A 13,700-nucleotide genomic window follows, 5' to 3' on the forward strand; every position below is an offset into this window, starting at 1 on the left:
TTAAAATATCTAAATGCTCAATTAAATTGCTCTGCATCTTGCAACCAGTTTTCTTTTTTTTTTGAAAGCCAGTTGTGTATTGTATCTCTTCTAAATCTATAAATTGAGGACTGTAGCAATGTTCTAGGAAAAACACATTTACTGCCTTTTCTAATCATTTTCCTCTCATGATAATTTTGTGTAGTTATCCTAATAAATGGTGTGTAGTTATCTTAAATGAGAGAAATTCCACTTACATTTTTAAATGATAGTTGAATTGTTTAGTGTCTTGTTCTTTAGTACAGCCAGCTCTACACTCCAAGATTGTACTGTAAAACCAGTTGAGAAAGCCCTGATGGTAATTTTTGTGGTTATTAATTTAGCTTCCCTGAAAGTTTTATATCAACAGCAAAAAAGGGAAGCAATTTTAACTCCTTTTAGAAAATGCTCTTATAACTTAGTTGATTCTTTGAAAATTGTCTTTAAGAAATCTCCCACACCTTTTCCCTTGGAAATAAAGAGAACTGCTGAAAATACTGTTTCTTCTAATCATATTAAGAGGAAATGTTGCCTTCCTTAGAGCACCTGCCAAACCTTGGCAGGGATATAGGTGTGCGCTGAAGGGTTTCTCCACCCCCCACTTCCAGGTTTTGAACAACAGCATAAGGGTAGTCTGGGAAGAGATGTATATGTGCACGTACAATCAGTGCATGTGCGACCTGTAATTTATCAGTCTGTGATTTCCTTTCACTGGCATTTTTTGCCTTAGTTATCTGTATTGACTGGCTGTTTTGAGGGATCATATAAACTAACTGCCTGGAAAATTACAATTCATTGTTTGTATTATTCCAGAGAATCCAGTAATTTGTGCTGCATATCTGCAGGTACCATGTAATTTTTTCTGCTGGGCATATGGCAACATATTCCTCATACTAAGTTGCTTCCAAGTTAGAAGGTAGTTTTATGGAAAAACTGGGTCCCTCTCTAACTTTTTCTATTGCACCCACCCCTACCCCCAAACGTACATCCTTTTTTAGTTACATGGAGAGAAATGCATGGAGGGCAGGTGGACAGCAGCTGCTGTATAGACTGAAGAGGGGCTAGGAGTGGCTGAAAGCCCTGCCTAACATTCCCCTCCCCTCCCCAAAACACACTGTCATGATCAGGCAGTTCTTACTGGCAACTTTTAATTCACAGCACAGACAATTTCAAGTCCAAGAGATATTTCACTCAATATATGTCTTAAATGCTTAGCAGAGTCTCTTTGGTTTTGTTTTGCCTAGAGAGTAGATTTTTCCAAGAGTAAATTTCATTTGTTAAACGAGGATTTACTTACCTTTGGGCCTTGCTCATTGTATTTTTTGTTATATTTTTGAAGCATGGTTATCATCTCCTATGTGAATAATATCCTAAATTACTTTTGGGAATGGGTAGGGGAACTAGATGTTTATATGTATATTTTTTTGTGGGCTTAACTAGTCAGATCTTCCATCTGTTTGTCCTGCAATGATGAATATCAGCTATCACTATAAAAGGCCCAGGAAACTGGGAGATAGAAGGAACTCAGTGTTAAGCACCTGCTATGTGCCGGGCAAAAAACAAGATACTTCCTATTAGCTCATTTAATTAGTTAATTGCTTATCATTTAATTCAATATAACTTTGTGGAAAATCGGGGCGCCTGGGTGGCACAGCGGTTGGGCGTCTGCCTTCGGCTCAGGGCGTGATCCCGGCATTCTGGGATCGAGCCCCACATCAGGCTCCTCCGCTATGAGCCTGTTTCTTCCTCTCCCACTCCCCCTGCTTGTGTTCCCTCTCTCGCTGGCTGTCTTTATCTCTGTCGAATGAATAAATAAAATCTTTTAAAAATATATATATATAACTTTGTGGAAAATGGACAGGAAATGTTTTGAACACTATTGTAAATGTGTCATGAGTATTCTTAGGAGCCCCAGATTTTTCCCAGCAGATCATAATGTATAATTTTGAGTGAAAACAAGCAGCAGCCTATATTTTGTATACTGCATGATGCCAATTTAAAATATATACAAATAAATGTTGGGAAGAAAGACATAGATGGGAATGTAGGTAATTATGGTTATCTCTGAGCAATGGGGATATTCATGATTTCTAATTTTTTCTATATAGCTTTCTAGATTTTCTCTATCATGTATGCACTTTATAATTAAAGGAAAGGTATTGAAAGAATATGTGAACAAAAAAAAAAATGAACTTAACGTTTCTGAGTTAAAGAATAAGTTCCCCAGACCTATAAATTAACAACTAGAAAAATTATTATTGGTTATGGCCAGTTCTTCGGTTTTGGCTACTGGAGAACACTAATAGACATTTCTTACATCCAGCAGTCTATTGAAATGTTTCTGTTGATCTCCCTCAGTACTTTTGGGATAAATTCCTGCACCTTATCTAAATGATCAATAAGATTGACTTTGGAAGTTATTTGCCAAATTATCTTGACTTAGGATACCTTGGTATGAATTATCCAGAGAAGCAAGATTTTTTTCTTAAATTCTAATAAACTAAATACTGAATTAGAATTACATTTCAAACATTACTAAAATGGTAAATTCACTACATTTTCCCCCCAGACTTAAATGAGAATTTATGGTGAAATTTGAAATTCTAAAGTCTACTGAACATTAGAGTAAAATGTGTTTGACTTTTTTTGATCAAGTACCTAATAGTAATCTGTGTAATAGAAAAAGATCATTGTTTCTTAAAGGGCCATCTGGGCTATTTTGGGAATCAAAAGAAAACATAGTAACAAACAGCTGAGAGATGGAAAAGCATAAAGTCTTGGAGAATCTTGGATTTGGGTAATGCCATCTGATGGTTATAAGTTAATTCCAGTGTTTCTTAGGATAAAATAGGCACCCTGGCATCAGTAAAATAAGTTGTGAAGTAATGAAATTGAGTATTGAAAATTGACCTGTTTCGTATTTATGTGACTTTAGAGAAATGGATTGGTAAGTCCCATGGATGCTGAGAAACAAAAAATAATTACACCTTCTACTTGGAAAAACTTTAAAAGGAAAAATTATATAGTATCTGTTCAAACATTTTACTTCTCTATAGTTCTGAAAGAATACTCAAATCTATTCACTTTTGCTTTGGGGTAAAAGACAACATTTTAACCTCTAACCAGTATACATACCGATTTCTGCAAATGACAAATTAATTGATAAATCGTGTTCTATTGTGTGACAGCACATATGTGTGCCAATAAATTAGTTTTTTTCCTTCTCTAAATACTAATATGCACCTTAACTTTTTATTCCTTTTTTCCCCTTTAATTAATGTCCTCGAATGTCTAAATCTGTGCTGCATGTGGCCATTTAAATTTAAATTAAAATGAAATAAAATTCAGAAATCAGCTCCTCATTTTCACTAGTCACATTTCAAGTGCTTGATAGCCACACGTGACTAGTGTCTACCGTTATGGACAGCTCAGATTCTAGAACTCTCCATCATTATAGAAAGTTCTGTTGCATTTCACTGATCGAAACTGTCGGGACAACTTAAAAATTCTTGGGCATGTTTTCTGTATCTTACAGTATGCTTGTGTTACCTCAATTACATCTCCTCTTATGTTACTTCATTTTATTTTTCTGTTTTTCAGTTTAAAAGGATGCTTAATCGAGAGCTCACCCATCTCTCTGAAATGAGTCGGTCTGGAAATCAAGTGTCAGAGTATATTTCAAACACATTCTTAGGTGAGAATAATCATTTAAATGCAATTTTAAACTTTTCTCTTGAGTTGTTTGTTTTTGGAGGTAGATTGGGGCACCAATTCATTTTGGAAACCAAATGAGTGTTAGGAATTCCTTTTGTTTTCCTTCATCCTATTAATAATTTGAGTGCCTAAGCCTGTAAGCTTTGGAATCTGAGGTGATAAAGTACATTTTTTATGTTTAGTTTTATTCAGGACTTTAGGGATTCTCTGGATTAAAGTTGTAGATTGCCAGTTTTTCCAAAGCATTAACCATAAAATGTGTTTTACAGAGAGATGTATGCATGCATTCAACAAATTCTTGTTAAATTCCAGACATTGGTGGGCATTTGGTAATGATAAATTAGAAATGGTCCCTGCCATAATGAGTTATAGTCAGTTAACACCAAGCCTGGTAGACTGATGAGGTGGATACAATACAACCACTGAAGAAAAGCTTGCTGATAATAATAGTTGACAGTGTAGTGTACTGGGATACCACCCCCCCACCCCCACTCCCACCCTCACCCCCGTCCACGGGAAGAAAATTCATTTAGCGAAAGTCAATAATGTGAACATATCCTTGATTTGAATTTACTTTCAAAACAAAATTGCTGGGGCGCCTGGGTAGCACAGTGGTTAAGCGTCTGCCTTCCGCTCAGAGCGTGATCCCGGCGTTCCGGGATGGAGTCCCACGTCGGGCTCCTCCACTGGGAGCCTGCTTCTTCCTCTCCCACTCCCCTGCTGTGTTCCCTCTCTCGCTGGCTGTCTCTCTGTCACATAAATAAATAAAATCTTTAAAAAAAAAAAATTGCTGTAATACCTAATTAGCACTTTCACTAAAGAGACATTTATTGAACACACGCAATGTGCAAGGATGAGTTAGAGGAGCTCACTGCCTTGAAATAGTTGATGAAAATACTGAGGTATCTAATATATTTTATTTGGAAACAGCAATTGAATCTGACAGTTACTTATCAGACGATACTGGAAATTACCTTTGCTCTCCTTGTTACATTGTAACCATTATCTCACTACAGTATAGAAAATATAAAATAGCAGAAAGAATGTAAGTCATTCAAATATATTGTTTGTATTCTTACATTTTGACCCATTTCAGTAAGCCATTAGGTTCACCCAGTCCTGTTTTTATATTTGTGGATGAAGTTCCTTCCTTTTCAAAATAGGTATTAAAACTGGAATCCTTAGTTGGCAAGAGCAGTTTCCAAGCCACTAAGTGAATTTCAAACAGGGACAGAGTTAATGAACAGTGGAAATAACCAATATGTTTTGCTTTTTCCAAGTCTGCTATCATAAGTCTTGCCAAAAAAAAAAAAAAAAAAATTACAGCATTCCATCCAAGTAGTAACCACTGAATACATTTGATGTTAATTATTTTGCAGTGGGATTTATTTGCTCTATTTTTTGTTGGAGGGTATCATAATAAGTCCACATCAAATTGTAAATACTCAACTTCTCTAAAAGAAGTGTTTCTTGGAAACATTTTCTGGAATATATCATGATTAATTAAAACCTGCCCAGTTATGGACGTTATGATTAAAAAGTGACAACTTGGGTAGACGTCACAGTAAATGTAGAACCTTTTCTAAATTTCGTCAGATAAGCAGCATGAAGTGGAAATTCCTTCTCCAACTCAGAAGGAAAAAGAGAAAAAGAAAAGGCCAATGTCTCAGATCAGTGGGGTCAAGAAGTTGATGCACAGCTCCAGTTTGACGAATTCAAGCATCCCGAGATTTGGGGTTAAAACTGAACAAGAAGATGTCCTTGCCAAGGTAAGAAGATTTTAAGGATCGTGATCAAAATATGTTGGGGTGCCTTTTAGTGAGTTTAAATTCTTTCTCTTTTAAATAGATGGACTAGTTCATTAATTTGTGGGGTCCTTTTTTTTTATTTGAAAGGTGGCAAAGTACTTTATAAAGCTCTTTACAAATTATTTGGGTGTTATTAATATGTGGATTTGGACAGGTGGTTTGGTGTATGTGTTTGTTGCTTTTTTACATCTCCTTTTGATTGTTTGACCTTAAAGAGTTAGAAATATTTTATGTGCTTTGGGTTTCAGGAGAATAGTTAAGGTTTTGTGAATAGATTTTATCTATTGAAGAAATGCTCTGAAATTGATAGTCAAAGTACGTAACTACGTTGTGTCGTCAGAGTCATAAAGTTAAGCCATACTGTTCAGTTTTCAGTACATTTAAGTGGGTTTACCTAAAAGTTTGCCTGTACTTATGGGGCTGCATCCATTACATCTAAAATGAATCTTTTTTGTAAAACCTAACACTCTTTTTATTAAAGTCAGTTACGTTTAAATGACTGTGTTCATTGATTTATATTCTACTTCTGCTTCCTAATTTTTTCAATCTTTCTGTAACCCCAGGAACTAGAAGATGTGAACAAATGGGGTCTTCATGTTTTCAGAATAGCAGAGCTGTCTGGTAACCGGCCTTTGACTGTTATCATGCATACTATTTTTCAGGTAATGTGGTTAAGTTCTATCCCCTTTCCTTTATTGGGTGACATAATGTCGAGTCTGTGAAATGTGCTTGTGTTTTATCTTCTTTACTATTCACCCTCTTTTGCTTATTTTGATACTTTTTTTCTTATTTGCCCCTTTACCAAGGGACAAATGATAAAGTATGGAGTGTGGGTCAATCACAACTAAACCAATTTTGTTATTTTTTTTTTTCCATTCCAAGAAGTAGTCATGTGGGAATATTGAAGCAATTCATTAAAACAAGAGTTTAAAAATCATGTCCATGACCCTGATTTGCATAGAGAGTGGAGTACTAACTTAGAAATGAATAAGTTCCTTTCTGATCAACCTTAGAAGATAGTTTCTTCAGTTGCTGTTTCTTGTACTGCTCTCTTCTCCGTATCAGTTTCCCATTCTTGTTGAGCTTTTGCCCCAACACAGGATTAGGATATAAATGAGGAGTTGAGGCTGCAGACACCCTGGAACTGGCATGGCATGTTCCACCCTAGAGAACATGTTGAGTTTCAGGCGGTGTGACCCATTAGCTAAAGTCGGTGGTACTGGACTGAAGCTGCCTTCGTGATGATCCGACACAGACACTTTGACAGTTGGCAGCTCATTCCTGACGCCATACCTCTTGAGGAAAGCAACGTTCGGCCCCAGAAGGACAACGCTACCCTGGCTTTGTCCCCAAAGCCTCTGGATATTCTCAGAGGGTTCCATTTCCCTCCCTAGACACTACGAGATGCTGTTTCTATTCTGGGTTATCCATAGGTGACACTGGTGTGATTTTTCTGTTAACACACTCCATGGAAAATGTTTTTATATGAAAACAAAATGTTAAGAGGATTTCCTTTCCTACAGGAACGGGATTTATTAAAAACATTTAAAATTCCAGTAGACACTTTAATTACATACCTTATGACCCTGGAAGACCATTACCATGCTGACGTGGCCTACCACAACAATATTCATGCTGCAGATGTGGTCCAGTCGACACATGTGCTGTTATCTACACCTGCTTTGGAGGTAAATCTGGTTTCTAAAACTCTGAGACCACTAACCTGCTACTCACAAACGTCTCTTAAACTTTTATACTGAAGGGTGTGCGGGGCAGAAAATTAATGGCTTCATTGGAAGTATGTTGAGTTATAGGGAAAAAATGTTGTTGTGATTAATAGACAGTTCAGTCTTTGATGAATTTTGCCTGTGAAAGTTGATCAAAGACTTAGGGATTCATCTGTTCATGATACTGCTTCTTTGAAATGACCTAGTGGACATTCCATAAAGTACGTCTGGCTTATTCAGTTTCAGTTAGTTTTTTTGGAATTTAGCCTGATGCCTTTTACATTTATAGTTCAAAGGATGATGTTATTTATAAAATAGAGACAAAGCTTTGATATTTTTCATAGAATTTTTCAGAAAGAAACACATCTTTAATTCTACCAGATTTTAAGAAGTTGTTCCATTAAATGTTTATTAAGACAATTTGATTTCCTTAATCGTTTGGGGGAAAGATTCTCTTTTGCCAATATATTTTATAGTTCAGATTGTTTTCATCATAAAATCGTGTTAGTACCTCATCATCTGAGCGAGTGGTTCTCTACTGGGGTTCTTCCTCCCTATTCCTCCTGCCCTGACCCCCAGGCACATTTGACAATATGTGGAGACATGGCTGTCACAAGTTGGAGATAGATGCTTTTGACATCTCATGCTCCAGGTCAGGGACCCTGATACTACAGTGCACAGCATAGCCTCCCACAACAAAGAATAATCTGCCCCCAAATGTCAATTCTGCTGAGATGGAGAGTCCCTGGTCTGAATGAAAGAAAATAATTGCTTGTGTCATTAATTTTATGTACGTTTTCAGGACATCCTTAAACATCTTAAATACTTTTAAAATAAGCTATTAAATATTTTGAAGCTTCATTCTGTTTTCCAACAAATTCTAGGAAGTAATTTTGCATTTGTACATACCTTTCATTGTATTATTACAGAGCGTCGATGTTATGTGTCTTGTCTGAATTTACAGGCTGTGTTTACAGATTTGGAGATTCTTGCAGCAATTTTTGCCAGTGCAATACATGATGTAGATCACCCTGGTGTGTCCAATCAGTTTCTGATCAATACAAGTGAGTGAAGTTTGTTTATTTTTGCAGAAAACATTTTTCCTTTGTATGTCTTAGAATGACCGAGTTTGTGTATAAACTTGGGGTGTTTCCAGAGTCATAATGTTCTTTTGGGGTGTGTAAATGTGTACTTTATTGATAGTGTGTGTTAATGTAACCTAGCTCTGAAAATTATTGTTCTATACCATGAGGCTTATGTTTTTTGAAAAACATGCATTCCAGTACTTCTCTAGAAATAATATGTTAGTAGACAAGGGTAATCAAAAGTGAAAGTTTGCAGAATGATTTATATAGTTATATAGTCCCTAAAGTTTTAAATAAAAACAGGAGAAGTTAAATCTTCCTCACTTTATGTAGGTTTTCATTTCATCCTCTTCAGAGGCTATGATTACTCTTTCCTCATACACCACCATGGCTAGCTCTGTTCTTTCCTTTTTATATCTTCTGTTGAGGGCAATAGGAACATCTCTTTGACTTACTATCTCTTTTGATTTCTCTTTTATTTAAATATTTTAACCATCAAGTTTTTTTTCTCATCCGTGACATTTCATCAAATAAGAAGTCAGTACTTGGGATGCCTGGGTAGCTTAGTCGGCTGAGCATCTGTCCTCAGCTCAGGTCCTGATCTCAAGGTCCTGGGATGGAGCCCCAGGCTCCCATTTCAGCAAGGAGTCTGCTTCTCCCTCACCCCCTAACCCCCCAACCTCTGCTCATGCACGTGCTCGCCTGCTCTTTCTCTCTCTCTCTCAAATAAATAAATAAAATCTTTATTTAAAAAAAAAAAAAAGGCATCACTAAATTTGGACATATGAGGAGTGGTAGAGACTGTTTAATATGGGGCATCTCTGACACACAGCTTCATAGAAAACGTCTGTAGGGAATGTTTAGGCAGTGCTTGAGCTATGCCTTTGCAAAGAGGTTTCAGTTTTACAAAATTTCTATTCTTTTGACAGTTGAAGTTAATTGGTAAATGATTTAAATGTAGTAGTATTTAATTTCCTCCCACCACAGTAGATTAATGTTTATAAATTCACATTTACATACAAAAAAAATAAATGCAAAGTTGTTAGAGAATTTCTTATCTATTAAAAGTCTGCCCTTTTTTTGCTATGAGATTGTAGATAACAGCCTTCTTTTGACTAAAGAAGTCGAACTCTGTGGCGTCTCTTCATTCCCCTTTTATTTCCTATACTTTGCTGTAGCCAGATTTAAAGAGGCAATTTAAATGTAGCCTCACTTTGAGAGATTTAACTCGGATGTTTAAGATTATTTACATTTATTTTTTATGTCTCAATCGCCTTTGGACTACTCTATAACAAAATGTACTTCTGTGACTCATTTTACATGTACAAGGGTTAGGAAAGTCATGGATTTCCTGAGAAGTGTGGTTACTCAAGTACATTTTAACAGTTTGGTTTATGAACTTATTAACTCAGGATTGGAGAGGCTAACATCTCATGTTCCAGCCATCCTGTGAGAACCTATAAATGGGGTGCTTTCAAGAGTCATCAAGACATTACTAAATATTAACACATAAATGTTTATACACATCAGATGCAACTATATGAGCTTACAGTATCAGTGCTCAGGGTTGACTGTCCTTCTGAGAAGGGCAGAGAGGTCATATATTACAGTGTGCTCTACGCGGGCACTTTTCCTTAGCCTGACCAGATTTACTATTTTGATTCTTATGTATGTTTTGATATGTTCCTAACCTTTCAAAGACATAAAAATTGTATTTTAATGTCGGCCTTTAAAAAAAGGTATGCAAAATATAGACTGGTGTGTTATCTTTGCATTCTACTCTCTACAATACTTTTGTTCTCTTTTGTAACATTACAATTAAGAAGAGATTAAAGAACAAATTAGAATAACTGATAATAAAGTCAGTTCCCAAGTACTCTGATAATTTTTTTAAGAAAAATGAGAACCAGCTCTGTTATTCTCTCTTGTAGACCCCTAAGGTCAAATGAGCTTAGGCTGGCCCTGGAGAACTCCTGCAGGCGTTAGGGTACCCATGGAGTGTGAAGTTTAAGCTAGCAACACCTCAATCCGCAGATGAGTCTGATGTCCTCCAAAGCTTGAGACCATCTGAGATAGATGATGAACAAATTTAGGGGACAATTATAAATACAGTGACAACGGCCACGGGTGTCTGCTTAAGGGTATTTTGCTGATGACCTGCCTGAGGTGGAAGGGTAACTAATCCTACTTCTGCAAGTACTTTGTTATTCAGTGATGGTGTGATGATCTTTCTTTGAGACCTCAGCAACACTGGGAGGGTAACAGTTCCCAGAGCAGCTTTGGATTGCTGATGTTTTCTCAAGGGTGGGGTGTGAGGAGGCTGTGTTATTCCTGAGAGAATGAACCAGCATCATCACCTGGTGCATGAAAGTATCCCGGAGAGGATCAGGGCCCCGGGTCATTATGAGAATCCACTGCCTTAGTTAGCTTTTGACTAGGGGTCAGGCCAGCAAGCATTTTATTTCAGGACACAGAAGAGGTTAATAAGTAACCAGTAACACAAGTAAGTTTGAATTTCACAGTGTTCTATAAAGGAGTCTCTCTCATAACTTGTAAACTTGTAATAATAGCTTTGTGAGATACTCTATCAAAATTATGTGATGATTTTTAGTTTCCAGCAAACCCTTTATATATATATATATATATAGAGAGAGAGAGAGAGAGAGAGAGATTAAGTGTATATTTTCTGTTTTTTTCCTGATTGATTGAGCCTCAGTGGTTCAGACTACACCCTCTCAGCTCTTAACCTTGGAGCTGGTGCTGCCAACTTGTCCAAAGCCAAGGGTTGAATCTGTTTCTTATAATAGAAAAGTCTACAGACTTCTAATCATCACATTTACAAACCCATAGTTGGGAGGTCATTTGTCCTATTTTAAGGAGGCTACAGAGGTGCAGTGAGGTTGCACGATCCCCCCCCCCCCCACACCCCTGTAGAAGGGTTCTGGAGCTCACCAGGCTGCTTCCCACTCCAGGTACTCCTCCGTTTCTTAGTTGTGACAATAGTTCCCATCATTCGTTCCACTTGTAGGTGCCAAATGATTTGATACTAAATGATATGTACACTCATGGTAAACGTGCCAGCGGTTTTGAAAACAGAGACATCATTTCTGCAGGCAGAGTTGGTTCAGTTTTATAAGTGATTGGGGTAATGGGGGACTCTGAGTAGGATTTTAAGAAGTTGAAATTCCAGAGTAAGCTGCATAAGTCTTTTTCAAGGACAGTACATGTAAATAAACCCATAAAATGTAAATAGCATCATAAAGTTTTGAATAGAACATGCTGTATTTATCATAACAAAAGCATTTGACTTCACAGCATTGTTTTCTGGAACAATAAAGCACTGTCAAAAGTACAGAATATATATAGTATTAAATTTTACTTGGAAAACAAGTAATTTTTGTTTATAGGAAAGATGCCTAAATTTTAGAGAAAAAGATTTACTCACATTGGTCATGTGTTCAAAGCATATGGCTTTGATTTCCAAGAGCAGAGACATTTCACTCTACTAAAGTGGAGCTGGATTTAGCTACCAGTGTACACACTGTTTTATTTCTCTAGTCTTATTTTAAAATAAGCTTTCCATAGTTGTATCTGTAGATTCTATATAGAATGTTATTTTTGTGCATAAATCTAACACTTTCAAAATAAGGATAAATTCATTTTTATCAAATATGATTATATAGAAATACTACAGAGATTGATATTTTATTCAACAACAAAAAAAAAATACTGAGAGCCTACTCTGTGCCAAACAGCGTTGTAGGCATTAGGAATATATGGGTGAACGAGATAATGGCCTGGCTCTGAAGAGCTTGCATTCCACTGGAAGAGAATAGACTGTAACACATGAATATCAGATGGGACCGGTCAGGTGGAGAAAAATGAGACAGGTTACAGGCATAGAACATTAATGAATTGAAGGAGTGAGCCAGTTTTAATCCTTTGTCCTTGGCAACTAGATCTTAAAACTACCACTTCCCTTTCCCATTTCAAGGAGAAATATTTTTTCAGAAATGCCAGGAGAAACCAGACAACCATGCACATTTCATGAATGACTTTTCATTTTATATAGGTTCTTAAGTCTCTAAATGGGTTGGGAGGTCTTTGGAGGAGATTGTTAAGACTCGAACAGAGATAATGACAAGTCAGGTGGAATGTGATCAGGGCTGAATCAGTAGTACAAAGTATGAAGGACTTGACAGCAGAAAGTGAGCAGTTCTGCCTATGGTGATCAGGAAGGGCTTCATGCAGGAGGTGACTTATACTGGGCCTTGACGACAAACAGGTTTCAACAGAAATGTTCTATAAACTATTTTCTCACCCCCCACCCTACCTTCCTGTACCTTAGACCAAAGTGTTAAGGCAACTTTCTGGTGATTCCTGAACCTTCAAGGACTCTATGTAGAAGTGCTACAACAGCGTCTTTGGAGAAAAACTTCTCAGGAGGTGCAGAATCTCACCTCCTTTAGATGTGTGCACATGCCTTCAGCCCTAAAGAAGAGTAGAAAGTTAAATGACTACCCTGAGATTTAGTTCCTTAAATGCTACCACGTGTTCATTTAAAAATTGGTGGTCTTCACCACCTTCTTGTTAACAGCCCCAAAACTGGAGAGGCAGGGGAGACCCACTCATAAGCAGTCTCTTCATCACCTTTCTGGCCAGTCTGGATTCTTAGTAAACATCAGGAACCAACAGCTTTCCATGGCGGGCTTGCTCAGGACTCTTGGAGCGCACTGTGTGTGCCTGGCCATCTTTACATCGATTAGAAGGGAGACTGACTGTTACAGCATCCGTATCACAGATCACCCTCTTCCGTAAAGTAACAACGCCTCACCTTGTTCCTCCGCAGGCTCCACAGCCTTAGTTTCTTTCTTCTTTCTTCTTGAGGTGTATAAACCAGTCCGGGTTTTTGCAAGCCTGAATAAGTCCGTGCATTAAGGCCCCTTATCTATATGCATATTTATTCCCTTACAAGAACCCTAAAAGTTGACTTGGGCATTATTTGTCCAGTCAGAAAACATTTGCCTTCCTTCCAATATTTATCTGTATAATAGGATTCTGCTATAGAACAATAATACCAGGTACTAAGATCCTATATAGTGTTAATTTTTTTATTTCTGTTTAACGTCTATAGATACATGTTCAGTTAGAAGCTTACAGAGACTATTTAAGAGTAAGACTTGACCAGATACTATCTGAATGAATGAATGAATGAATGAATGTTTTTATCCCCCCAAAAGAGACTGTACACACCTACTCCTTGGTACTGTACGCATCTCTGTTCCTATAGTTTGAGAGCAAAAATTTAGATGTCAAAATTCCGATTTCTGTAGTACTGGTAAATTCAT

At 37.0% G+C, this 13,700-nt stretch overlaps 1 protein-coding gene across 4 annotated transcripts in view; it reads left to right on the forward strand.

Annotated features, from left to right (window-relative positions):
- The window catches only part of PDE4D (phosphodiesterase 4D), a 1,076,631-nt gene that overhangs the window by 1,054,440 nt on the left and 8,491 nt on the right, over positions 1-13,700 (forward strand). For all 4 annotated transcript variants that reach the window (XM_040622246.1, XM_008691392.2, XM_008691393.2 and 1 more), the window contains 5 exons: positions 3,619-3,712; positions 5,329-5,501; positions 6,104-6,202; positions 7,064-7,228; positions 8,232-8,331. In XM_040622246.1, the coding sequence (XP_040478180.1) occupies positions 3,619-3,712; positions 5,329-5,501; positions 6,104-6,202; positions 7,064-7,228; positions 8,232-8,331 (631 nt within the window). The remainder of the gene's footprint in view (positions 1-3,618; positions 3,713-5,328; positions 5,502-6,103; positions 6,203-7,063; positions 7,229-8,231; positions 8,332-13,700) is intronic.

This window comes from Ursus maritimus, unplaced genomic scaffold (assembly GCF_017311325.1).
Source record: "Ursus maritimus isolate PB19 unplaced genomic scaffold, ASM1731132v1 scaffold_5, whole genome shotgun sequence".
NCBI classification, from domain to species: domain Eukaryota; kingdom Metazoa; phylum Chordata; class Mammalia; order Carnivora; family Ursidae; genus Ursus; species Ursus maritimus.